We start from the raw sequence: 26,228 nt of genomic DNA, 5'->3' as shown, positions 1-26,228 counted from the left end.
TATTTCACCCGAGGTAGTTGAACTCTTCATCGAACCAAAGCAAACTCTAGGATTTTTCTCGTACCTTTTATCCTTTCCAAATAACAAAGAGTGCGTTGTTTTTTTCATTTAAGTTAGGAAACTTTATTCACAAAACAACATACAGCTACAGCTAATATAATTTCATTTCGTCTTTAAATAACACTATTTCGTTTTACCACTACACTATTCGGTATGGAAGAAGAAAGGAGCATGAGGATGGGAGGTTGTTCGGCGGATGATGAATCGTTTGAATGGTGCGAAGGCCTATCATGGCCTGGTCGGTAAGTGACATCGATTGAGTTTGCTCAATGTTTCGTGCTATCGTGTTGGATGCTGCATAGCTGCCAGCATTTTTCACTTTTTTCATTGATTACTTTTTGTAAGCCGGTGATACGGTAGTTGTGTGATGGTCTGAGCCAAAACAAAATATAAATCAAATCATAGAAAACGTGCACGCCAGGAGGGATAATGTGGCTAAGTTTCGGCTTATAGCTCGGCTATACAAACCGGCCCAAAGAACGAACATATGGCAAACAAACAAAAAAATAATACAACAAAATCCGACAACAATCTTCTTCCAATTGGCTGCCTTTCTTACTTTAGTACGCACTGGCAATCGATTGTTTGGTATGGGAGAAGGTGTGAAACAAAAAGTGGAACGTGCCGGTCGCGGCTGAATGAGGTCGATCAGTGCACTAAGGATGTGGGTGTGTGTGTGCAATGAGTAGTTATCCAGTGTCGATCAAAGACTGAAGGGGGATTATGATTTTATGTGGCCCAACATCGTGGCATCGTGGTGGTACGAGGAGTATTTCTCTATTCACTTCACTTTAGATATGCAAAATCACTCACAAAAAAAGCGTGCGCCATCTCCGTGCGAGTCGCTGCAGGAGTACTTTTAGGTGATTAGAAGAAGATGGCCAAAATAATAATAACAAAGAGTGTGTGTGTGTGTGTGGGAAGGAAGGATGCGGGAAAAACACAATCTAAACAAACGTTATACACGTTGCGTGTGCAAAATGTCTACACACGTACTATGATCGCACTCACCCGCACGCCAAGCGAAGGGAGGGAAAGAGAGACACGGGCAGTGCGATCAATACTGGATACGATAACGAGCCTACTTCTTGTAGTTGTGGTAGTAGTGGAACGAGTTCAGGCTGTTGTCGTACGACAGGTCCTTCCACAGCGACAGATCGACCTCGGGGATCTGCGAGCACGGCACGACCTGGTTGCTGTGAGAAATTCGCAGGAACGCCTTTGGCTGCATCGACGCGACATGGTTGCCGTTGTCGCAGAACAGTCGGGCCATGCTGGCCTTGCGCAGCTCAGCCAGCTGTTCGCGAGTGAAGGCCAGATCCTTGTCGCCGCGCTCGTAGAAGAACCGATCGGCCACACGGGTGCGGTAGAACTGCTCGGTCAGAATGCACAGGAAGGTGGGACCGGCGAGGGCACCGTTGACGTGGGCCTCGAGCGAACCGCCGACCGTTAGATCGATATCGTCAATGCTAGCGTACAGGGACTGCAGTTTCGAAACGTCCTGCGGCGAGATCAGATCCATCAGATCCTCCCAGGTGGAGGCACGCTTGAAGCCGCAGAACTCGCGGTAATCGTTGTAGCCGGCCAGACCATGGTCACGGTTGCGCTGGATGTCGATGGCACGCAGATCACCTCCGAACGGACGACCGCGACGGAACAGGAAGTGCTTGATCTCGGCGTCGAAGTTCGTGTCGGTCAGCTCCTCGGGCTGGGTGGCAAGACCGCGCGTCAGGAAGTCGTAGTTGTCGCCGGCTTCAATGATCGAGGGACGGTTGAACCAGTCGCTCAGACGCAGCGAACCAGTCGGCTTGCGGATCTCCGAAACCAAACTGTGTAAGAAGAGGAGGAAAAGAAAAGCAGAGATCTTGATTAGTAATGGGCTCTCCCAAACAAACACCTTTGCGACCGGTCACTTACTCTAGACGTCCTTCGATCTGCGAGTGGAAGTAACGGAAGGCAGCAGTAGCGTGAGAGTTCAGCACTGACGGGTCCTGGCTCGGGTCGTAGTCGTTGATGTACTCTCCGCCCTTCACACGGTAGATCAGACGGTTCTTGACCATGTTCTCCCAGCCGAGGAAGATTGGCAGCCACTCGTAGTAGTTGATGTGCTGGTACTGGGCAATGTTGATGCGGCGCGCCTCCTGGAACAGCAGCTCATCGTCCCAGTGCGGGTTGTACTTCTGCAGCTGGTCGGCGATGCGGTTGTGCTCGCGCAGCAGCACGATCTGCATGATCGTCAGGCCCGGGTTCTGGTTGACACGCGAATCTCCGGCCAGATAGCACACCTCGTCACGCGACTCGTTCTCGCACTCGGTCGTGGCGTTCGGGTTGTTCGGGGGCCATTCGTATCCGTCGCGCTCGACCACCGCCATACGTCCACCGGTGAAGGCACGGATGCCAGCGTTCTGCTGATCCGAGTTGCCGTACACGAGCGACAGGTCCAGGTAGGAGGTAACGGTCGTCAGCTGTTCGGCGGGCTGGCTCGGATGGGTCGGCGTGCACTGATCCTCCCGGTCGGTGAGCGTGCGGACAAAGTTGATGCACTCCGTTTCCGTCTGCGAGTGGGCCGGATCGTGCTCGGGGACGATGATCGGGTAACAGCTGCTCGGTGCACGCTCCTTGCCAATCAGCTTGCCTTCATCAGTACAGCAACGGGTCGGGTGTTTCTCTGTAAAGGTGCAAGTAAATTAGCCAAGCCCCTCGCACATCACACACAATAACGCCACAATCGCCACACTTACTCGACTGAGTACCGCCAGCCTGCATGCTCATGTCGTGCGTCATGATCTGTCCCCACTGCATGTTAGCGAGAGTGTACTCCGGATCGGGGATGTCCTGCTCACCGAAAGCGACCAGCGAAACGACACGGGCATTGGGCAGCTCCTGGCCAGTAACGGACACGGTCGGCAGCGAGATACCATCACCGTACTTGGGCGTCAGCAGACGACCGTACCGGCGGTTCGGCGTACCCCAGGTCGGGTTCTGCAGGTTGTTGCACGAGCCATCCAGGGTGCGGTAGCGCGACTTCTCGCATGCCGGTGGTGCTGGGCACTGAGGCTGAGCCTGCAGCGCACTCAGGAACGGCACAGTGTAGCGGGTTTTGCTAACCAGCGGGCTGTAGGAAGATGTAGGAAACGTGACTGGTTTAGTAAGATCTGAGCCTGAATGTCCTGAGAGCCAGCTGTTACTTACGCGTAGTGCGGAGCAGCAGCATGGCTGTAATGGTTGGCGGTAACGACGTGAGCGGCCGGTGCATACACGTGGGAAGCTTTCTGCAGCAGCCTTGGCTGTGCGGCCGGTTGATCGTGATGGACCACGCTGTACGAGGTGGCCACATTCACTGCATCGACCTGGGCGAGGGCGATCAACGCTGATGCTACTACAAACAGCATCATCTGTAGAGAGGAGAAAAAGAATAAAGCAATGTCGATCAGTAATGTTATCTTTACAGCAGGTAAAATTGAGTTATCACACGGTATAGAGAGAACAGTTGGTTACGGTTGGTTGCCGCTTTACCAAACGCTCATACATAAATCGGCACACTTTGACCTCTGGTGTCAAAATGGTTGCACACGCGCCACATCCACGGCCCGTTGAGAAACTCTAGTAATTTGGATTGTTTGCATTAGGCTCTGTTCGGGCGCGCACAGCAGCCGTCAACAAAATGCAGCAATCAGTGCTGCAACAGTGCGCATGGCTGTGAGCTTATTACTCCCCAACTAGTAGCAGCACGCCAATGTTCTTACAGAATTCTTAATTCATCTACCCTTAGCATGGAGGGTGACCTAGACACAGCAATGGATACACACTTGCACACCAGCTTACAGGCAATACTGTCCACCGTTTCCATTGAGAATTCCCCGTGTCTAACTTCACTAGTAGTTTATGTAGTGACTACCTTCTGCCCCACTACCTCCTAACCCCTTTTTCTACTTAGCGCTCATTGGATTTACCCGCAGTCTTACTACTTGCAATCATGGAAGGTGTGTGTGTGGTTTGGAGGCCCGCTAGCTGTTTGCTCGAAGCACTGGGTGATGTTTATTCAATGTCGACAGCTTTGGGCAGGGTGGTGCGATCGCGGCACTTGCAGCCGTGTTCGTGTGCACATTTTATCAATTATCCGTTTGTGTGCAATGTAATTGCCACCATCCGGTATATGTGTGTGTGCGTCTGTGTGAGTTTGCTTTAAGGTTCGCAGGTTTGTGGCATTGCTTTGTAGTATGGCTCGTGCGTATTGATTTTGGTGGAAGTGGGTTGCGTTTTAATTAAAAGCGCATTGTAAATTCCACCCATTTCTAACAGCAAAATCAGAAAAATGCCTCTACATGGCTTTCTATCGAACCCGGTGGTTGCGGTTTAGCCATTTCCAATATGCTTCCCACAGCAGTACCAGACATCACTTAATTTACTTTCCAAGGCACACCAAGGCGGCCGTAGCGTGCCATTAAGTGCACAATTAACTGCGCCGCCATCACACCTCTGCGACACTTGCAAATCAAAACTATCATTTTGATTCACTTAATTACTTTCAAATGGTACCAAGCTTAATGCTACATTCCAACCTTAAACCATACACTGGCAACTTATCTCCCAACGACAGTGTGATGCAGGTCGTAGGGTTGGTAAATTATGACGCCCCGACCTTCAAGCTTTCAGTGCACCGGCCGAACGGGGAAGAGATTGAATTTAATCCTTTTGTGAGCGGGTCTGGCGTGATGCAGTGTGTCACCCTACGTTTGTTGGTGGGAGTTTTGCTGCCCCCATTATCATCAGCAGCATCAACAGGCGGGAATGGAAAGCCAATTGACTGCTTAGTCAAATAACCGAATAATGGGTGGTATTGATCGTAACCCCCGCTTGAAGGACACACGAAGCTACGAAGTGACCATTATGTACTCTCTAGTCGGGTACTTTGGGCGTAGCCGGTATGATTGCGCTTGTGGCTTTTGTTGATGATTAATGCGCAGCAGCTTTTGCTTACCATTCCGGGCCAAAGTGCTCTTTTTTTGCTTTGCTTTGTGCAGCAGACTTCTTGACTTTGTGTAGCTACAAACCACGCGGGAAAAACGGGTCACCGTATTTATTTCTACAATTCAGGAAGCATTCGGACCACTCGTTGCTGACCTTACTTAAAAGTGGTGCGCGGGCGAGCTTACGCGATCGTCAGGCTACTCCGCGTGGCCAACTGGATCGCGGTGCACGAACGGTTAAAGGTGCAGCTTGCATATGAACCGCTTTAAATAGTAAAGCCAGTCGGGAGGGCAAAGAACATTTTATCAGCTTGCCTGCATCGCAACAATTTACGTTGGTTGCGGTGGTAGCAATTCCCTCCATCTCCACCACGTGTATGCACGAAGAACTCGCATGAGTTAGAAACGGCTCGGCAGCGTTACCACGGGTAGCGTTTGTAACCGCGTCAACATTGCACTCAGCAGCAGCAGCTACTACACCTGGAGTGGATTGTGATGGCATTCTGGTTCTGGTCTGACTTCTTGTAATGTCATGAAACACGGCACGGCATCGCATTGGAGTGCAGACATGCCTGCCTTAAACGAGTGCGACAAAGGAAAAAATGGTACCGGGCTGGAGTGTGAATCGTGCCCCAGGAAGGGAGGGACGAACGCAAAGTGACGTGCGCGGTGACAGGGAACGATCGCACTGGGAAGCAGAGCATTATGTAATACCTGCCCATACTATTAAACATACTTTTCCATCGGCTCTCGTCGGCGTCTTCGGGAATCGAGGTTGGAAGTCGCTTGCCGATCGAATGTCGAAGCCTCGGCCTCCTCGGTCTGTGCTCACGTATCCGTTGCTCTGAAGGGCAGCTCAAGTTTGCCAGCCATCATTTAAATCAGCACGGTAGCAAAACTGCGATCGGTGGAATATTGTTACGGGCGTTGCGGTCCCTCACCATTCAATTCAGCAGTTTGCCGTTTAATTAATTTAAACTTTTGTCCACAGCTCGTAAATCGTACCGAACAGATTGGTTACAGTGCGCCCCTGCTGAGAGCACAAAGCATGGTGTGCCAGAGCGTTTTAAAACAGCGATTGATTATCATGGTGTGATGGGGTGTTTTTATTAGCCTGCGCACACCTCCTACTACAGCAACAATAAAAAAAAACAGGCGATGGAGTTTTGATAGAGCTGTTTTGTATCGCTATTACCGTAACGAAACCGGGTGTGTAATGTTTCTATTCGTTCGGAAGGCTTTGTCAGCTTCGACCGGCATGCTATGCGGTCTAGGAACCGGACGTACTCGTTGCTCGAGCTTAAACAGCCATTTAATTAGATCGTTTCAAATTTCTATGCGACCTTGAAGGAGATCATGTATCACTCGCTGCTGGTGGTCGGTTGCGGTGTCGTTGGAAGTGTTTATCCACCAATTAGCTGTGAGGGATATGGATCGACAAAGGAGTAGGCGATACCGATCGGTCGGGCTGGTCAGGCTGTCAGATTAGCAAAACGGTGGCGCTTGTCGATTGTACCGAGTATGCGGGAATGATAGATCGTGATCACCGCTGAGACGATCGTAGCCGATTCGCAGATAATCTTGAATCACGACCGTTTCTTTTCAGACACAAAGTAGAATCGGAATCGTACTCTCTTGTGCATTATTAATCGGAGTGATCGTCCGTACCAACCCTACCCCAGCAAAGGGAGTCAACTTTCACCAGACTAGTAACCTTCAACTTGTTTACCATCGGAACGGACTGTGTCCGGTGAATGGGTGAAGGCAGGAAAGGCTACAATAGCAAAGCACTGTTTAACCATTGTGAATCGAGTGTGAATCGAGTGTGAACCAGCTTCTTGCTTTTGTTTCAATCTTGTCCGCCTGCATGGATCGTGGCGGGAAAAAACATAATTTTACCGGAATCCTTTCACATACCATGCATGCGGCTTGTTATTGAGAGCGACCGGATTGCTGGACCACGCAATCGAGTGTTGATAATAATTGATTGGAGTTGGTTTTGTTTTGGTGATGCCGTCGATGCGAGTCCGAGGTCCATTAGTGGCGTGAGTGTAAATTATTGCTTTAAGAAGTGGTTGTGTGCGATCGGGAGATCAGGTTGTCATTCCCGTGCATTGTGATCCAATTCAAATGGGGGACAGCTGTGTGCGTTAATCTTGATTTTACTTTTCTATGAAACAGGATGCCTTTTAAGGTGCTTCTATCGATTGCTTTTGAGACCCAAGTAGCTACTGTATAATTGTTTCTTTTGTAATATAAATCATGCTTTCCCATGAGCGCTAAGTTTATTGATTACGATTACATACACACTCTACCTTTCATCGGGTTTTAAATTGTTTTTTTTTTTTAATATATAACAAGCAGAAAACCTTTGCTTTACCCGCGCCACTATGTGGTTCGTGAGTGCAGGTCACTTACATCATACCGGCGGCTCGTTGCATGCCAAGGCGACCGCCAACTTCCTTCTCTCTAGGGCACGATAATGACAGCTACAAACGCTCCGGTAACACTAGACAAAAGAGCCAACCTTGCCGATCTCGGGTGACAATTTACGGATTTAACCAGCACGAAAGTCAAACACCTTTCGCACGCATCGTTAGCGCATGGTTTGGCGCAAGTGAGGACTGAGTCTGCGGTTACCTGTTGGTACGGTACGTGAGCTGCGGTCAGCTTCGTCCAAGAACGCAGCGATCCATCAAATGTAACGACTGCCGGCAGTGCAAATACCGACGCATTATGTTGCATTATTAATTACCGATCGCCAAACCGTCAAGGGAGTAGTAATGCTATCGATACTACCACCGTCAGCATGTTTCGCCGGCGGCAACGTAAATCCAATTATCAGATGTCGTTGCACATTGCGAATTTCAGAGCCTGAGTGTGCCTTGGTCCTTCTAAGTCTTCCTCTGCACAGGTATTTTGACAGTGGTGTAGCGGGAAACTTCACTAATGAGTCCGTCGGTACAAATCATCGATCGAGCAGTGTAATTTGCACCTATTATGGCGGTTGATTCGTGTGCAGTCGAAAAAAACCCGATCGTTGAACGCTGTTTGGGGCTGTTAAGGTTATAATCTTGAGGTGATGGTAATGCACTGGTAATGAGTAGGGGTCCACACTTCACTATGTTGGTTATTACCTATTATTGCCTCGGGGAAATTGGACTTGTTGGTGAGACAAACCGTGGCTGTTCCAAACAATGTATGATTGAAAAGAACCTTTCAGATCATTTACAAACCGTTTCAATCATTGATCTTAGCTTCATAATGAACACATCAAATAACGCTGGCAGTTCTAATGTCGAACAAATTGCGACAGCAGTTTAACATCTCCGTCAAAAGCGTGATCTAAATGCATCACAATTGCTACACAAAACCAATCGCTGCCATTGTTCAGTTTAGATGTAGCGAAATGTACCAATCGGCGACTACTTCGACACTTCTCGAGATGCATCGATTTTTGTTTGGCGAACCATTTTTCACGAATCACGAATGCATTCCGTGCGTCCAAGTGGATCACCGTTCGGCTGATCGATCGCCAAATCGATTGAGCAACCGGCTGGGTTTTCTCGTGCCCCCGTTATCCATTGAATCTATCGGCTGTTGGTAACGGATTTTCGGACTCAAAAGTCTAGGCTAAAATCTTCGTCACGACCTTGTACGTTGTAACTCCCACTCAGCTCGACATACCAGGAGGTGCATGCATTATGTTGCAAATCTACGCACCGGGGAAAAACGGTAACTAAACCACCAATACTTTGATCGAGCGCTTCAATGCCAACCGTGGCTCCGTCCTCTGGTATGTGCGCCAGGTGGCTGGAAGTTTAATTTTTATACGTCAATAAACTCAACGTTGCCCGTTTGCACGGACATAAAGCTGGAGGGCAACCCCGCACGGTTGATCAACAGGTTCGTGAAGTAGTTCAGCAGAACCTAAGTACCACAACCGCGCGCGAGAGACAGAGGGTCACCTACGTACGCAGGCGGGATTGTGTGGAGCCATAAATCAATGCTTTTAGCCTTAGCCGTGCACGGTACCGTGCTTTGCGGTGCAAGGTTTCATTCAGTTTTGCACCTTCAGCGATCACAACACAATAATGATCGTTATTGTAGCATTCAGCATAAATTCAATTGGATGAATAACAAGTGAGTGTCTGTCGATTGGTTTCAAATCGAATCCAATAAATCCATCTCTTAGTCCCACGAGCGAATTAGTGAAATTTGCACAATTCCATTGAGCTAATTCTCTGTTTATTTTTCCCTATCTGATTCACTACCATCTTGAGCTTTAATTTTACATCAACCACGATGGCATAAAATAAATAAATAAGTGGCACGATGGCAGTCACACCCGGTTGTCAAATCATTAAGCCATTAAGCCGCTATAAATCACCATCGTTCTGATGCGTCTCAATTTCAACTCAATCACCGGCCGGCCCTCTTCCAACGGTCCAGAGGCCAATAATGGAAGTGCCGGTGAACGGTGTCGATGATAATGATCTTCCTCATAATTGCCTCGCTAAAGATGCGAGGCGACTCCTTTCGGCTTCGTACGTGAAGATCAATATCATCGGCGATCGATGATGATCGTGTAAAAAAAAAAAGTTACATCGCTCCGAGCGATGTTTCGCCTAACAAACCACGGCTCTGTACTCAGACACTGTAGGGGTAGTAATGCTACCTGACATTGGCATTACTTTGCACATCAGCACACCGCTGCTGTAGTTCGGTAAAACTTTGGCCACTCATTAGCGAGATGTACACCGGTTTTGGTAACCCTCGGTTGCGCTGTATCTGAAAGGGTTTCCCATCTTTCCGTCCTTCCACACGGTGCGCGCGTTCCATTGTGCAAGAGAGACACACACGGTCGGTGCCACACAAATTATAGCCATTTAGGGCAGGCGAAACGAAACGTAGCGAAAAGCGCTCCCGCAAGTGCTCCAAAATATTTGCGGTGTTGCGGCTGTGGTGTTGCGGGGTAAAAGAAAATCTAACGAAGAATGAAAGGATTGCTCCAACACACATTGTGTAGTGTGCGGGCGTCTCGAGATGCGGCTCGTTTGCGACAGTCAGGCAAAGATTGCAGGTACCGCTTCACCGGGACATGGCTTGTTAGCTTCATGTTCCGTTGCCCAACGGAAACTCCTCCCCCTTTGGTGCAATCGGTGCGAATCGGGTGCGTATTGTTTCGCGGCAGGATGCAGACCAATGGTGCAACTGGTTGTTGTACACAACTGAGTACACAATTGAGATTGAGATTTGAGGGTTGTTTTGGCCAAAGTGTGTTGATTATGGCTTTGGTGAGCGTTTTTCTTCTGCAATATCTATAGAGACAAGGTTTGTCATAATGCTCAAAGTGGGAAGTTTGTGTATTCTTTGTAGATACCACACTGTGGTAATTTTTAAACCTGTTGGTACTTAGTATTTCTTTCATATTTTCCAATAGACGGCGCTAGAGTTTGTTCTTAGTTGACTAATTTCGAAGCCATCATTATATCATTCCATCTACTAGCAAATGTAGCCTCTATTCTGAGCTTCAAATCAAAGTAGAATGTAATGTACATCTACTAGCAAATGTAGCCTCTATTCTGAGCTTCAAATCAAAGCCTCTATTCTGAGCTTCTGTATCAATTTCAGCTTAGCCAAGATTGCCTATAATCGTTCATCACGGAAATATCCTCCCACCAGAAAAAGTCATTAAAATCATTTAACAACCTCCTCGAGTGCAATTTCATTTGCGGAAATGAAATCCAAAATGTCCCATGAAACCTGCTTTGAATCAAGCTAACTCGCTCCAGCAAATACCGCACGGTTCACAAAACATTGTTGCATATATACCTTACGCCTCACTTCCCCGTAGCAAAAAATGCACTGTAAACAAATCACCAATCATGCTCAGCAAACACGATTTCAAATGCGCACGGTCGCACGGTGTCACAAGAGACCGTGAATCCGGACCTAACCTACCGAGCCGCTCGATAACCCTCCCCCTCGGGGTCGGGGTGCGTGGAGTGATGCATTGTAAACAGGCTCCCCCGTTCGGCAAACAGACAAACAAATCGGCAAGTTACCCACGGTGCAACCGATTGTGCCGAGAAGGGTGGGCGGCTTAAAGAAGCATACGAACGGGCGCCCCAAAAGCGCATGTGGCACGTGTTTAATAGTAAGCTTTCGTGCGTTGCATTCAATGCAACCGAGGGGGCTGTTAAGCATGAATCAAAACTTCGCAAACAAATGAACTAAGCTGGTGGCTGTGGGAAAGTGGTTGCTTTCACATCGTGCCTCTACACCTTCCGATGCGTGCAGTGTGGCGCGGCGCAATGATCTACGTTGTATCGCACACCAAGCGTGCACGCAATATCGAGTGAGAACGAATCTCAGCCCGTGGCAAATTCTCATGCCGGGTTGTGATAAGGTTGGTTTTAGCTTAATTAATGTTGATTCAAGTAATGCAACGCTGGTGCGTTGATAGGAGCAAACAATCGGTCTCCATTGCTCACTAGCAACCTCTTAGCAAACCCAACAGCAGCAACAATCGTTGCTGGTAAATGGAACAAAATTGCTGCAAGCTTCTAAATTACTTCACAACACACTTTCATTCCCTACTCCTACTGCCAATAAGAAATTCAATCCATCCATTCCGACGTGTGTAATGTCTATCATTAAACATCCACGGCAAAACGCTACCAACCATCTTCATGCAACCCCGCAATGCTTTTCCTCATTTCGGCCAGTGATAGTAATTATGCTGTACCACGTACCACTGGGGGCTGCAATTTGTCTAAAGTGTTACCGAGTGCGTCGCGCGTTATCGGCCATTTCTTCCGAATGGCCAGGGCTATGGGTAAAGTACAAACTCACTTCCGCGTAAGGCGAGCGGAATGGTTCCACAAACCCACAAGCTCCCCGGGGGTTAAAGGTTGGCCATTTATACACACATCTGCAAAGACGAACGCTTGCCCCATCCGATTGACCGTTGCGTAAGCACAGTGGTTGTTGGATCGGTCAAACGACAGCTCAGCAGCGGAAAGGAATAATCAGTACCAACAACAGGAAACGGTGCTGCCGGTGATGTGATTGATTGGAAAGGAAACCTCGCATCAAAAGTATTGTGCCAACAAAACAGAATTAGATCGAAACGAAAATCGGACACCAACAAGCTTAACAACGGTACACAGGATGATGGGGCGCGAACGCTTTATGATGTAGCGAGATAATTCCAACGTCCTCGTGCCAGTAATGGCACATGACCTTGGTGCGCGGCGTGCAGGGCGTGAAAGGCGCAACCAGCTCCGGTTTATAAATCATTTAACTTCACCAGGTGGAGCCTTCACCAGTTTTTTTTTTGTTGTTGCTGTTGCCGTGGTGTCCACTTATTTTCCGAAAAAGACCAATTTCAAATGTAAATCATCGATTTGCGAACGTTACGCCGGACCACTGGACCGCGGACTGTCATCTTGGGGTGGTGCGTGTCGCAATGCGATCACATTTTACGCACGACCAATTAATCGATCTCGAATGACCCGCCATCGACTAATGATCGATGGCAGTAATCTTGTTCGCTACAGTTGGTCCCACCGCTGCCGGACCCTTGCTCTTGAGCCACTTCCTAGCAAAAAAGTAGGCGCAAAGTAAACGGAATGGTAAGAGATGATTAGAATAACACAGCTTGAGGTTGTGGATGTAGAGGAGCCATTGAGGGGCTCATTTTAGTGTCCCACTGAGTGAACTCGACTAATTGCTGCCAACCCCTCTTCAAAATCGTGCGCTACTCGCGGTGAAGGGGAATTAATTCGAAACGGGCTGACAATCGCGCATGGAATGTGGCGTGTGATGGATTTTCAAACAAAAACATTGATTCTACACCCAATGTGCCAATCAAATGTGGCATATCAGGCGTTTTACTCAACCGGCAACAAGGAAGTGTTGAACGAAATTGGAAAGTTCGATTAGGTTTCCACGATCAATAGGACATTCTTCCCCCATCGAACGAAGTGTTTGTTTCGAAATGCAACTTATTGGAGACACTCTGTGGAATGTTGATTGTCCGCTGCCCGGGCGCACATGTTTAATAGGAGGCTGAAAAATTGAATCCATGCATAAGGCAGCCGGCCAGAGTGTACTCATTACGGGCATGCAAAAATCAATCACCGATTCCAATTTTAACAAGCAATCACTATCACGCTCCGTGACACAGCACGGCCATCTGCATATGACGGCCTAAATGGGAGCGAAACATGACAACGCTGATCATGACCGGGCATAATACCCTGCCGACAAAACAACTCGGTCCCGGTCCCAGTGTGGACACCCGGAGCTGGATTTGGCCACGGTGTTTAGTCGCCTATTTTCCATCCTTCCCCCTAATTCATTCCACCAGCTTCCTTACACCACATTCGTTCCCTGCAATTGGCGCGTGTTTACATTGTAGCCAGAGTCGCCAGAGATAATATCGCATGGAGTGGTAATTTCAGGGCAATTTCACCAACGGGCCGGAAAACGAAGCAAGGCGATCCTGAAGGCAGCAGGTACTGTTACGTACCCAGCTGGTCCCGCACGGTTGAAAGTATCAATCAAAGCCTGACGACGGGAGCAGGTGGTTGTATAATTGATTAATCTTAAGCTACCCGGGCTGTGATGGTGGCCTTATTTGCGATGTGTAGCCTAAGCCTATAACAAAACACCCGGTTCCAAGTCTTCTAATCCTAGTTCCGTGAGAAATATGTGACGGTGATTGGTGAAACCGGGGGTTATGATTAGACGTGTGCGCGGGACTTTACGTAAAGTCACGCACTAATGTGACAACCTCATTTCAAGGAATTACACGCAGCCGGGAGATGTGGGTGTCCAAAATTACCTGAAATGAAAGGAAAGAAAACAAACAAGGTCAGTAAAAACGACGCAAGACACGATTGACAGCGTGCACAGGAAAGCGTATTTTTATTTACGTTGCATCTAGTATTCACTGATCAGGTAAATGTTTAGTGCATTGTGTTTTTCTGAACCTTAAGCTACCCAAATTTGTTCGTGGTTCAGTGTGTTCCGCTAAATTCTAATTTCAATTTTGTTTTCCTAAAATTATTGTGAAAAATTCACACCAATTCTCAAAATCCTCGTACTACTACAATGTCATACATCTTTCTGTTCGAAGTTATTGTCGATGATTTGAATATCTTTTCGGACAGTCGAAATTCGCTCGGTCAGAATGACCCCGGTACGGCACGGCAGGAACTGTGCGTTCGTCTGCAGCTTGCCAGCCTGGTACGGTGTGAGGTGTGTGAGAAAGATTTTGGCTCCGCGCTAGACATCGAGGTTCGTAAAACGGGTGAAAACTGTCTCTTCGCTTACAATCCCTCGTCCGAGCTGATGGAAGAGCAATCGCTCGACTTGCGAATATCGGCCCACGGAAAGGGTCCCGATGGGAGCAAACGATTGATCGGTAGCTGGAGGGAACCGGGGCATGAAATGTTGGTCGCATTGGCCCAGGCGTACGACCTGCAGAATGGTACACCGGCTCAGGACAACTCCAAGGAATCGTTGGCATCTGCCGAATCGCTTACAGCAGATGCCAAACGAAACAAACCCGTTTTGAACACACTGAAAGCAATGTATCCGCTGGAAGCTGAATCGAACGGTAGCAACAACAACAATACGGTCGTTGGGTTCGTCGTTCTTACCATCCGAATGTCTTGCCTTGGACCGAACATCAATCAGAAGGTACTGTTCGGAGGGCGTGATCTGCAGCAGCAACCGGTCACTTGCTACAAGGTGCAAGACGAACCGGTCGTACAGTGTGTGACGCTCGAGGACCAGGACGAGCAGCAGCTGGTATGTCCGAAGGGAAGCCTTGCCAGCATTGTCGGAACGGCCATCGAGCCGGAAGTGCAACCGTACGATGAGTATGCGGCAGAACTGAACGGGAATGCCATCTGTATCCGGGTGGAGAAGGACGCCAACATTGCGGTTAGCCTTGACGGAGAGGAAACTGACGGTTGCACCAAAGGGTGTTGGGTAAGTTGAATCTGAAGGTTGTTGTCCGTGTCCGAAAACATGATCAATTTCCACGTCTTTTTCTATCTCTCTGTCTGAAAAACAGACCTCTCTTACCCTTCCGGATGGAGTGTACGGACTGAAGGAGGAATACGTACGCCGGGAAGCGAACAACTGCCAGCTGCCCGTCATCCGCGGCACCCTCAAGTACCCGGCGTATCATTGGGCGGGCGATTTTATGGTCGCTAAAAAGACAACGCCCGTTACGGTGGACGACTACCGGAAGCGGCCCGATCCTACGCGTACCGTCGGGCTGCAAGCGCTCCCGCCCGATCAGCTCGAGCGAGACTGTGCCGGCATCGAGATCTGTCGCAAGGGATGGCACGATCCGAATGTGGATGTGTTTGTGCTGAAGCTGGGCAAGAACAAGCGCACCACCGCGGCGGATGGAAATCCACGCAACGAGGTGGAAATTGAGCTGCGAACACCGCGTGGCCCATCGCGTGAGATACGGCCAAAGGAAACGAGGGGGGTGCAGGTGATCGAGGCCGAGTTTGAACCGGCCCGGGAAATGCAAAAGCCGGCCGCCGGTGAAGGTGGTGAACCGACCAAGAAAGCGAAGCCCGCCGGCAAGAAAGGCAAAAAGAAATAGAAACAAAACGCAGCAAGACAGAGACAGACACACAAATGGAGCCTTTCCGGTGAGCGTGGTTCGATTATTTAATGCACCTGTACCATATGGGCACAAGGAGGGAGGGGGGGGGTAGGGGATGGTTGGAAAGGGTGGTAGTACTACAGCGTGCAAACGCGGTAATAAATCAGAGAAAGTTTTTTTGATCTGTATATGTTTGCACCGGTAGCGAAAGCAACACTGCTGGGGTGGCCGCGGCGTGTGGGCTTTAGTAACCCAGGGCTAATAAGACTCATTTGAAATGGGCTTTGTTTCCGTTTCGAATGCTGATCGGAATTATGCAATTGTGACGAGTTTGCTTCGAACTGATCAAAAACTGGTTCACCAATTGTTGAATAATATTTATGACGATTTTCTGTTTGTTTTATGTTACACATCAGCCATCTCTGTGGAGCTTTTCGTTTTAGGAGCCGTGTGATAAATTTTATGCTACTCATCATAATTTTCTCATTTGACAGCTTATGGATGGAAAGTGCCATAAGTAAAGAAAATATGACTCTATCGATACAACCTTCACGGGTGGTACCTTTAAGTAACCAAAAGCAGGACACAAAACAAGTGAACTTAATTGGTTGTAATTTGGCACAACACTTTTACAACTTTTTGGTAGTGTACCGTCATCGTTGAACGATGCGTTACGCCATGAAACGCACGCATCATGCAAGATGTGGAACGAAATGTCCAACCCAACCCCGCTTACCACCAAAACTACGAACGAAAAATTTAGTAAGCTTCATAGCGCAAGCTGCTTGCGAAATGTGTGTGTTTAATTTGTACCAATGTTTATGTTGAATTTAATACGAAATTTATGTGCTACCACACGGCAAGCGAAAAAAGGGTCAATTCTTTCGTAATTGTCCATAGTTGTTACTGTCAATGTATTGTTTAATTTAAAATGTTCAATTTGGGCCAAACAATTTACTCCTCGGCGGCTCATGCTGCCCACCGTACTCTTCTTCTTGTGATGTCAATTAGCTTCTGCTGCACCATATAAGTGCTAAATCAAAATCTGCATCATCCAACAATGGCTAAAGCCTTCACGTTTGAACCGCTGGTAAATTGATTCCACCAGCATATAATTCCGCTGACATTTTGCCTCCGGAAGCGCGGGGGAATTATTATTTCAATTACATCGCCCACCTCTTCCCCTATGTCCGCACAAATGCCGTACCGCGGTAGCATCTCACGACGGCCATAAAAGCATGCGCGCGCAACTCAAACTTCAACGTTCAGCGCACAGTTGGCATGTCTTTCGTGAATGCCACCGCACCGACTCGCTGGTTGCACGCCCCAAAATCGACGATAAATAGATTTACCGAACAACGACGCCACGCCACGCTGTAGCCGTTTGCATAATGCTCAGAATCAAGGTTTCCAACATCGTGTAATCAATTTGTTTGATGATTCGCTTTTCTCGATACCGGCGCGTTCCACCGTGCCACGCCAGTGGCACACGAAAAGTGCGGATGTGGATTTTGCTTTCGCCTTCGCGCACACAAACACCCGGCGGCGCATTACCAAAAGGGTTCGTGGCTTGCTGCTGCGTTGAAGTCGTTTGATTGCCACTGTGTGTGCGCGCGCGCACTGGTTGCATTTGAATGCGTGCAGTTTGTATTGTTTTAGGCGCGCTTTCGTTGTGGAATTGAATTGAAGGAAACAAAAGAGCGAAAAACAAACCGTTGTAGTTTCGGGGTTAACTGCTTAACCTTTGCCTAGCAAAGGCGCTAGGGTTGTGTTTTTCCCTCCTCCGCATTCCAACTGAAAAATTGATTGCTCTTTTCGCGATGACATTTGACACCTGATGGAAAAGGTCTCCCGCGCACGCCAGCATGGTCATCATTTCGAGGTGCTGAAATAGGACACCAGTGCGATATGAATGTCATGATCGTGCGCGGCACGAAATGACATGAAAATTGGTCCGAAAAAAACGGCTGCCGGACGGAAACCGTAAAAAATTGTGACGCTTCGAACTGAACATCTCTTCCGAAACGCGATACGATTGCTTCCATTTGAGTTTCTTCAAGCTGTATGAGAAGGTTTGCAAATCGGTTAATAAAACACGGTGTAACAATGTATAAAAAAAAGCCGATCCACCAAACAAACGCAGAGGCACTGTGGCACTTGGCAAGCAGGCACCACGCGATCGATTCTGTAGACGATTCTGTGCGCGATTGGGTTGAGGTCGTGTGAAAGTGTTCGCCCCTACCGTACCGGGAATGGCATTGGAGCTAATTAGCGTTAATGTGGCCGCTTCGAAGGTGAGAAGCTCCAGCGTTCCCGCGCTAACCATTAATCAATTTGCAAACAGAGAAGGAAAAACAGTAACAACCTAGATGAACTGCGGTATTGAACTAATTTCGGAATTGTGTGTATGTTTTTTTTTTCATTCCTTTTTTATGTTTACATGCCTCCGCACTAAGAAAAAAGGGCACTAACTTCGCTGAGCGATGAACCTCACCACGTAGCTGCTCGTTCCGATTGCCGCTTTGTTGTATTGTTGCCCACATGCCTCGGATTATGCTTATGAAATAAACACGCATACACGTTGTAATTGGTGAGGAAAAGGGACGATTTACAACCACCGATAAGGTTTGAAGGAAATATCGCGTTGATGATAGTATTTCAAATTAAGTTATTATCATGCATCGATCACCTTAGGGGGTAGGATCAGCTTTTCCACTATGAAGTGGTTCGGTTGGCATCATCATCCTGATGTAAGCGCACACAAACATACCAACGCCCTTCACATTCGGCCGGTGCAATGTCGCGTGACTGTTCGGCGTACTGTCTGTCCATCCGTGATCCGTTAAAACAACGCGCCTTATAAAGTAAAAGGTGAACATTTTTTTTTTTAATTTTAAGTGACCAAATTTAAGCCATCACTGTCCAATTGACCTGCCGCCGTGGTGGGTTAGGTTCGTATGAAAAATGTATGAACCACATGGCAGAAGTAAAAACAAAAAAAAAACTAGAGGAAGAAATATGACATCCATAATTATGCGCAGATGAGCCGCGCACGCGCATGAGAGAGGCTGCACCTTTCGGTGGCTCCGATCAATTGGAGCAAAACCACCATCACCGTAACAGGGGGCCAAAAGCAACAGCACGCTGAGTGAGTGGTTCGATCATGCCGGCAAAATCTTGCAATCCCCCTACCAGTAAACTGTATTACCAGCGGGTGGCGTTTATTTTTTTGGATTTAGTGCTGCATTGAGTGAACTCGTACATCTTACAGGCGTAAAATTAGATGAAAAATTTATAAGTCAATAAATCATATCGCCCCCAACCCACCTCCCAAGTGCTATTGCTGGTGGTGCGTGGTAAAAAGGCGCAGGGAAAGGTGCATGTGAAAGTTTTGTTTTTGTCCTTTCGTTCCATCGTACCGGCACCTGACGGAAGATGAATAGCTTAAACGTCAATCATGATCGTGGCCCGTTGTCTATTGGTCCATTTATCAAGTTAGTGATCGGTGGAGTGGAATTTGACGCTCATTGCAGGGATGACAGGCTGCACACTTGCTCCAAATAATTAAACCAGCAACTGCTGGGCGCCTCGTGCAAGCCGTCCCATTATGGGCTTGCATTAGGGCATATTCTTACGCTCGTACCTGGCATACAAAAGGCTCTGGCATGTTCGCAGGAGTTTGCGAAATGTGGCCTTACCCCTCTAATAACACAAAAATCTTAACCTCTCCGAACGACTTAACCGACCCCGTTAATCAATCTTGTACTTGCCTGCCCCTTGCTTAAGACGTCACGTTTGGGAATGTGTGGTGCGTGTCTCGCGAAACGCGAAACCGCACGCAGGAACAGTGCGTTTTTGTTCAGGCTCCGTCTTCACAAAGGCTCACACATCTCACAGCGATCGTGAGTTTTCAGCGCGCTGCTACCTTGAGCAATCCTAGCAGCGTGCCCAGCAAACCACACATTAAAGGGTTTGGAGTTTTTCCTTCCCATTGCGATCGGCCGTGTGTGAGCGGCGCCGATGGTCACTGTTCTTTTCGAAATCGGCACAGCGCAAAACGCACCAACCCCGCCCAGAACGCAGCGAACGCGCCGGGTCGTCGTTTCATTAGACAAAAAGTGTCCCGGCTTCCCCGAGCACAGGCGGTAATTGCGAAGCGAGCTGACAATTATGTGTGAGTGTTTGTGCATTCTGCAAGGGCCGGGTGGTAATTATCACGCGGTGGTGACCAACCCGCGGCAAACTGTTGCCGCAATCGCAATCGGTTCGGTTCTGGTTTTGTCTCCTATTGCCCACCGATGAATGGGAATGCGAAATGCGAAATTCTTCGAATGTTTGCGCATTTAACTGCGCCCGGGCATGAATGAAGCATGCTTCCGTCTCTGCCGTTTGATTGATGTACTCTCGAAGGTTTAGCGAGTGTTGTTCTTACCTTCGCAGGGCAGGATCTATGCACGGTAGGGCGTGAATAACGCGTCCACACCTGTCATAACAGTGTCGTTTAAAGCGATTACAAAACGTCACTTGCTAACCTACTTTAATACGGTTGCGATCTCTCGCTACAGATAGATCACAAACGCGCAAGCCCGCACAGAGTTGTGGAGTCAATTTGAGCTGTTTATTGGAATTAATAGCGTTAAGAGATGAAATTGTTTTCTGTATTTGCTGCAGTTGCTCTCGCAGATCCTAATCAGATACAACGCATTCCAATTTGTAGTACGCGCGCTCTCTCCCAGGTTGAAGGGTTTTCCCTTCTATTCCACAGAACCACTGTCATCTCATTCCCGCAGATTACATTAAACCGCGGAATGTCCGTTAATTAACAGACCACCGCAGGGTTCATTAGAGTTGCATTTCAAATTGAGTTATTAGGAGCGTGATTGAAATGTCTCAACATTCCGGGAAACTGGACGTCCATATGTCTCGAAAGACCAAAACCTGATGAAAATCTGCTGCGCGCTGGACCACCCTAACCGAGGCTAACTGAAGTGTTACATCTGTTTTCCGCGATGCTGCGGTGTAATTGCTAGGACGTCATGCACTACACTCGTCATTCCCGATTTGGACGCGAACTGCGTGGCGATTTAATCAGCATGAAAAGATCTTCACCTGAAAGTGTGTAAATTGGTCATGCAGCACGTGAAAGAACCGTACGAATAGCGCACCGTCTGAGTGTTTGATTGCGGGTTGACTCAAACGAGACAATAAGCGTAACAAACGCAACTTTACTCTGTAATTTAACCAACAAGCAACCCAAGAGCATCAATCATAAAGGTCCAGATCATGCGTTGGGTGGACATTAGTGCAGATATCATGTTTCTAGAATGATACGCTTTTGAGGGTCATGAAACGAACGGTGAGTTAGTGAGTTACAAAATCCTCTCCGGTCCATCGATACAGAGCAACTTTCCACACAATTCTAATGTCTAATATCCACTGAAATGTGCGTAGGTATCGTAGCTACTGACATTTCGAGTGTACTCCAAACCCATCAAACCATGCGGACCACCGGTCGGAGACTGTGATTATGTCGTCGCAAATCATAGCCCTACCGTGTGCTGCTGCTGCCTCTGTTTTTGAATGAGGTTTGGAAAGTCGTTGGTTTTGCATTGAAAAATTGACATTCACTACCGGGCGAGGAGTTGGTGATGGTGGTGGTGGGATTGTGCCACAGGCTCACCAAGACGCGAAAGTTTGGCTAATCAGTGAGAAATTGCTAAACAACTGCAACCCTTTACGTAAGAGCGTAAGCGAGGGTGAGTAATGTAACCAGATTTATGAGGTGTTAGAGACGTATAATTGAGCCTGGCAGATGATGATGATGCGGGAAAAGATGTAATTAAAAATGTCCCATACTGAGCGTAGGTAGATAATTTGTGTGCGCATGATTCACATGCACAGTTTGATAACAAGTCACTGATTCGGAGATGAGATCTGAAATTCCCATTGCACAATTTTTGATGGCGCATAGAAGGAAAGGGCTCTACCTAGATGGGATCCGCACAACAAACTATATAGCTAGTTGAGAAACTGTTTCAAACCCAAAAACCTTCCAGCCCTATGATTGACAGATGTAGGTTACTGGTATATTCGTCCTATTGCTGTTCAGTTTGCGTTTCCAAAATTAAACATCCTCCACAGTGGAGAGCGAACCTGTTTCGCTGCACGCAAAACTAATGGAAACCTGTCGCCTCAAGCTAAAACCTTTGTTTATTTTACACTCCTTTTGTGTTGACCCTCGGGTCGAACCTAACCTTTGTCAGCCAGTCAGCAAGCCTGCGAGCCTGCGTGTATTTAATTACGCATAGGTACACGCACGGACTGATGCAATGCGATCAACTACGGGTCTCAAGATCACTCGCGCAACCCTTATTTCCAAGGATTACGAAATTCGCGAATATCCAAACACCCAGAACCTCCGGACACCTTGAAGGACGAAGAAGAAAGAGAGAAAGATACACGTGGGAGTGGAAAGGGGGGGGGGGCACAACAGTGATCGCCCGCAAGTGAAAGCGATCCAAAGCGTTGGCCTTGCCAACGCCAAGGCTCTTCGCATCGCGACAGGGCCGAAGGCGACAGTGATTGGCGATGTGAAGCGTGAGAGAATGGGAAAGAGTGTCGATCGGTGTCGACGTAACCATCCGGTTTCCTTGTGCGACAGCGATCAGAACCTTCCGTTCGCCGGTGACGGTGTGGCGTCAGAATCCAACACTCCATGGTGAATGGTGAAAAGTATTCAAAAAAGCACTTAACCAGTTTGGTGCACAGAAGTTTGGCCCAGCCTTTGTGAAAGTTGTTCTACCGAGCTCGGCTCGTGAGTCATTTCGGGCGTTCTTCAGCCCAACAACTCCAAACGCGCATAGGAAGGTCGTCAATATCGGGCGTTTTTTGTTGTTACTTTTCTTCCTTTTTTCCATCTTCTCCATCACACCTGTGTGTGAGATTGAGGAAACGCAACCGGAATGTGCACCCCTTGTGGCAGTGGGTCATTAAGAGTGGATGATATAATTTCCGAGCGTGAGGAAAGCGGTTGCCCCCGAGGCTTACTGATCCACCTACGTACTTCTTCTGCGATTTGCCATTGTTGAGAAACTGTGCAAGTAATCGGGCATATCGTCCCGAGACATCTCACGTACTTGCAGTGATTACATGCAGACAATGATAGGTGATGATCGTTTTGATGATCAGCAAATTACACGCACACACGATCGTAAGTCGGAGGGAGAAGCAGATCAGCGGTACCAGTAGTTCCGGAGATCCGGTCCGTTGGTGTGGTTTCTCTTTTTCTTTCTCTTGTATTTTCTATCGGTGAGGCTTGTTGGCAGCTGTTACAGGATGAATTTTATCAGATTTCCGCCACTTAGGCATTGGAACCGGCTCTAACGACAGAACCTGCTGTGTGTTTTGTGTACGACAGCGCTTAAGCAGGTACTAAGGAGGTGCACTTACACCGGACAGGGTGTGTGACATTGCAACTTTGAACTATCGAACATAAAATCATTCGTTTTCGTTTACATTTCTTTATCAAAACTGGTGTATAGAGCTTCATTAAATGAACTACTAATAATGTTTAATTAAACGTTTAATTAAAAATCATCAGTTCAAGTTATTAAGAATTGTTTGTTGAATCCATTCATTCAATTTCTTCATTAAACAAGAAAAGAGAACCCTTTTAAATCTATTCTTCTATCGATATCTCTTATTTAACCCGTCTTATGTAACTAAGCTTTATTTTAAAATGTGTGAAAAAGTTGACTTTGTATACCATATAAAATTTATTTTAAAAATTATATTTAAATTAAGATGCTTTTACACCAATTTTAAATTACCATGAGCTGTTTTCTAGGCTTCTTTGCCATTGTTTCATTTTATTTTAGCAACCATTTAACAAACTTCACCACAATATGTTACAATTAACACCAGAAGGATTATTTTACATCGCCCTTTGGTCAATTAGAGCATCGAAAACAAAAATCCGATCACACAACGGTGCTAAAAACTCAATTGACCGTTTTCCCTCATTTCCATCTCACACCCAAAATTCGAACAACACTTTGCTATTTAGAAGCGTTGCTCTCAATTAAACCACCATGCCTCAATGAACATAGTTCGGAGCGTGTGTTGTTTTACCAACATTACAAGGTGAGTCGAGAGCGTTCCTTTCGACCCGTTGCTCATGATCGGTTGCCTGCAGTGCTGGAGGAGAACGCTCGCAGGTCACTCTAGAATCCGCACCGGGTCAATGGAGCAGCAAAACATGTTCTTGAGCTTGAGCATGCCGCTTGCTCCAAAAACATCCAAAAGGTTAGTGTAGGGCATTTCGTTACGAAATGGCTTCCTTGTTGTTGTGTCCTTGCAGTGGTTCAAGTTTGCTTCAAGTTCCTTAACATCGCTATTTGTGCGAATGATCCGGTTCACTGACTAAACTAAATTCCGGAACTTTTCCCATGCACTCCCTTATCACAGTTTGTCAAGTATTTTTTTTAAATATTTTCTTGGAATTGTTCTTTGAGGATAATTGTTTCCATCTATCAAATGAAAAATCCTTCACTTCCTTGTTCTTTTTTTCAGAAATGTTCACAATCACAATCACAATACACTTGTATTTCCGCTCACCTTGGTCGTGTATGTAAGAAAATCCTCTGATTGGGCACTAGTTAGCACTGGCCGCGCTGCAAACACTCGCTATCTTCTCCGCCAACGATGGTTTTAAGTTGAAATTATTTTGTGAAAGAAAAGCACACAGTGATGTACAAAATAGAGAAAAGGACACTCGAAGGAAAAGGTTGCCTGGTGCGTCTAGTTTCTTAGCACCCGCTGTTTGTGCGTGCCAAGAAGCCAAGATCGAACTGTGACTGAAACGGATCCGTTTGCTCCGTTTTATACGCGGACCACTTATTTTCCCCGTTTCGCCTAGGCGATGGTGCAGCCGAGCCGAGGTTTTCTTCTCTTCGTCCCGCGCTCAAACGCCGAACACCGTTGCACCGTTGGGAAGGGAGAGGTGTATCGTAAGGGAAACCCCGAACTCCCCGAAACATAGGCACACTAAAAAAAACACCCCACAACCACGTAAACCGATCGAAACCCGAAGCCGGCACGGTATAGTACGGGCTGTACAGTTTTTAAAATATCTCAAAACCCACCAAACGAACTGACGGTTACCATAAAAGAAAAAGAAACAACCGATCCGAGGCGCAAGCCGCTCGGTTCGTTGATCGTACGGACGAGAGCAAACGAAAGCGAGAGTAAATCTCGTTCGCCCATGCGGTGCTATAAAATTTATGCGCGCCAAACACCCATTACGCCGCGCTGCAGTGGAGAGCAAGCAAAGAAGAGAGAGAGAGAAGTGAATTGTAACGGATAGTTAAGTTAGTGAATTAATGCTCTGCGGAAGGGTTCAATTGTGGAGGGCTGGTGGGAGTGCAAATAAACATGCGGCCTAGGCTCGGGCACGTGAAAAACCCGAAGCTTAGTGGAACGAGCTTAAACAAGGGTGTCTTCTACTTTGGTGCGACGATCGTGTGCTGATCGTTAGTTATACCACTTCAGTTCATCTAATTTTATGCATTTTCTTTAAGTTTTTGTTTTTGATACAGTGAAGAAAAGAATAATGGTAGCTTTTATAAAGCAAGCGAATCAATTTGCTACAGCGCTTATCAACAGAAAAAAATATTGAATAACTAACAGTCCTAATCTTCAACTCTAGGAACCTATTTTCTGTTTTTGCCCGCTAATTTGTTTTGTTTCACTCTACCTTTCTTTTTGAGTAATGCGCAAGATTTATTCATCGAGTGAAATACTGTAAATTACGGGGATTTTTTTTACATCGTGCTATTTTAATTTGAAATATATTTTTTTTTTATATTTCATTCAAGATTCTTTCCCTCTACTCGAAAAATACACTGATCCACAATCAGTCAAGCACAAAACGAAGCACATAAAATTATTTGGTAGGCCAAGAACGACTACGACTTTTGCGTCAAATAAGAAATAAAACCTTTACATCCACCACCGGCTAAGCCGTGCACGATGCAAAGATATGCTAGTATTCAAGAGCAGTAGTTCAAGAGTCTTGGTAAAATCGAGCATTCATTAATCCATACTGACCGGTCACACCGTGATCCTGACCGTGACTAAAACAGGTTCTTTACATATTAATTTTGCAGAGTTCTCATAGATTATGATGCGTAAAGAATGATAATTATTTTTCTTGTTTCTTTGTAAATGTATAAATATCTCGTATGAGGATGTATCCTAACCAACAAAAGTCATTCTTGATATAAAAGTTGCATCCTTCCCGAGATTAATAAAATGTCCACAAAACATGGAAGGAAGCTGCCGCGACTGAGAGGAAATTTAATCAAAAATTAGGACAATGATATTTTTGTTAAATATTGAATAAATAGACGTATGTTATTTGTTGGAATCAATTATTTAATTTGTATTTCTAGATTTAAATTTGTACTAGAATGATGATGAAATTGTAGTAGAGTTTATAAATAACAAAAAAATATTATAATTGTTTTATTTTGCCTTGATGTTTATATCTCATTATC

At 46.9% G+C, this 26,228-nt stretch overlaps 2 protein-coding genes across 4 annotated transcripts; one reads left to right on the top strand and one right to left on the bottom strand.

Moving 5' to 3' along the window:
* Positions 1 to 98: 98 nt before the first annotated feature.
* Positions 99 to 24,861, bottom strand: LOC120902885 (peroxidase). Of its 3 annotated transcripts, none has more exons than XM_040311964.1 (5): positions 24,289 to 24,861; positions 3,253 to 3,455; positions 2,802 to 3,175; positions 1,978 to 2,728; positions 99 to 1,889 (listed from the first exon to the last, which is right to left on the bottom strand). In XM_040311964.1, exons 2-5 carry the CDS (start codon positions 3,453 to 3,455, stop codon positions 1,142 to 1,144), a joined length of 2,076 nt encoding a protein of 691 aa, XP_040167898.1. In that variant the 5' UTR covers positions 24,289 to 24,861; the 3' UTR covers positions 99 to 1,141. The 3 variants fall into 3 exon arrangements, with proteins under 3 accessions (XP_040167898.1, XP_040167899.1, XP_040167897.1); XM_040311965.1 differs by lacking the exon at positions 24,289 to 24,861 and adding an exon at positions 3,807 to 3,826; XM_040311963.1 differs by lacking the exon at positions 24,289 to 24,861 and adding an exon at positions 3,590 to 3,732.
* LOC120902886 lies at positions 14,007 to 15,705 on the top strand. The gene is made up of 2 exons (XM_040311966.1): positions 14,007 to 15,038; positions 15,124 to 15,705. The coding sequence occupies exons 1-2, from the start codon at positions 14,154 to 14,156 to the stop codon at positions 15,667 to 15,669; spliced, it is 1,431 nt and encodes a 476-aa protein (XP_040167900.1). The 5' UTR covers positions 14,007 to 14,153; the 3' UTR covers positions 15,670 to 15,705.
* Positions 24,862 to 26,228: the final 1,367 nt, after the last annotated feature.

The sequence above is a fragment of the Anopheles arabiensis genome, chromosome 3, assembly GCF_016920715.1.
Source record: "Anopheles arabiensis isolate DONGOLA chromosome 3, AaraD3, whole genome shotgun sequence".
Taxonomy (NCBI): Eukaryota; Metazoa; Arthropoda; class Insecta; order Diptera; family Culicidae; genus Anopheles; species Anopheles arabiensis.
This window is presented reverse-complemented; position numbering and strand designations above follow the sequence as displayed.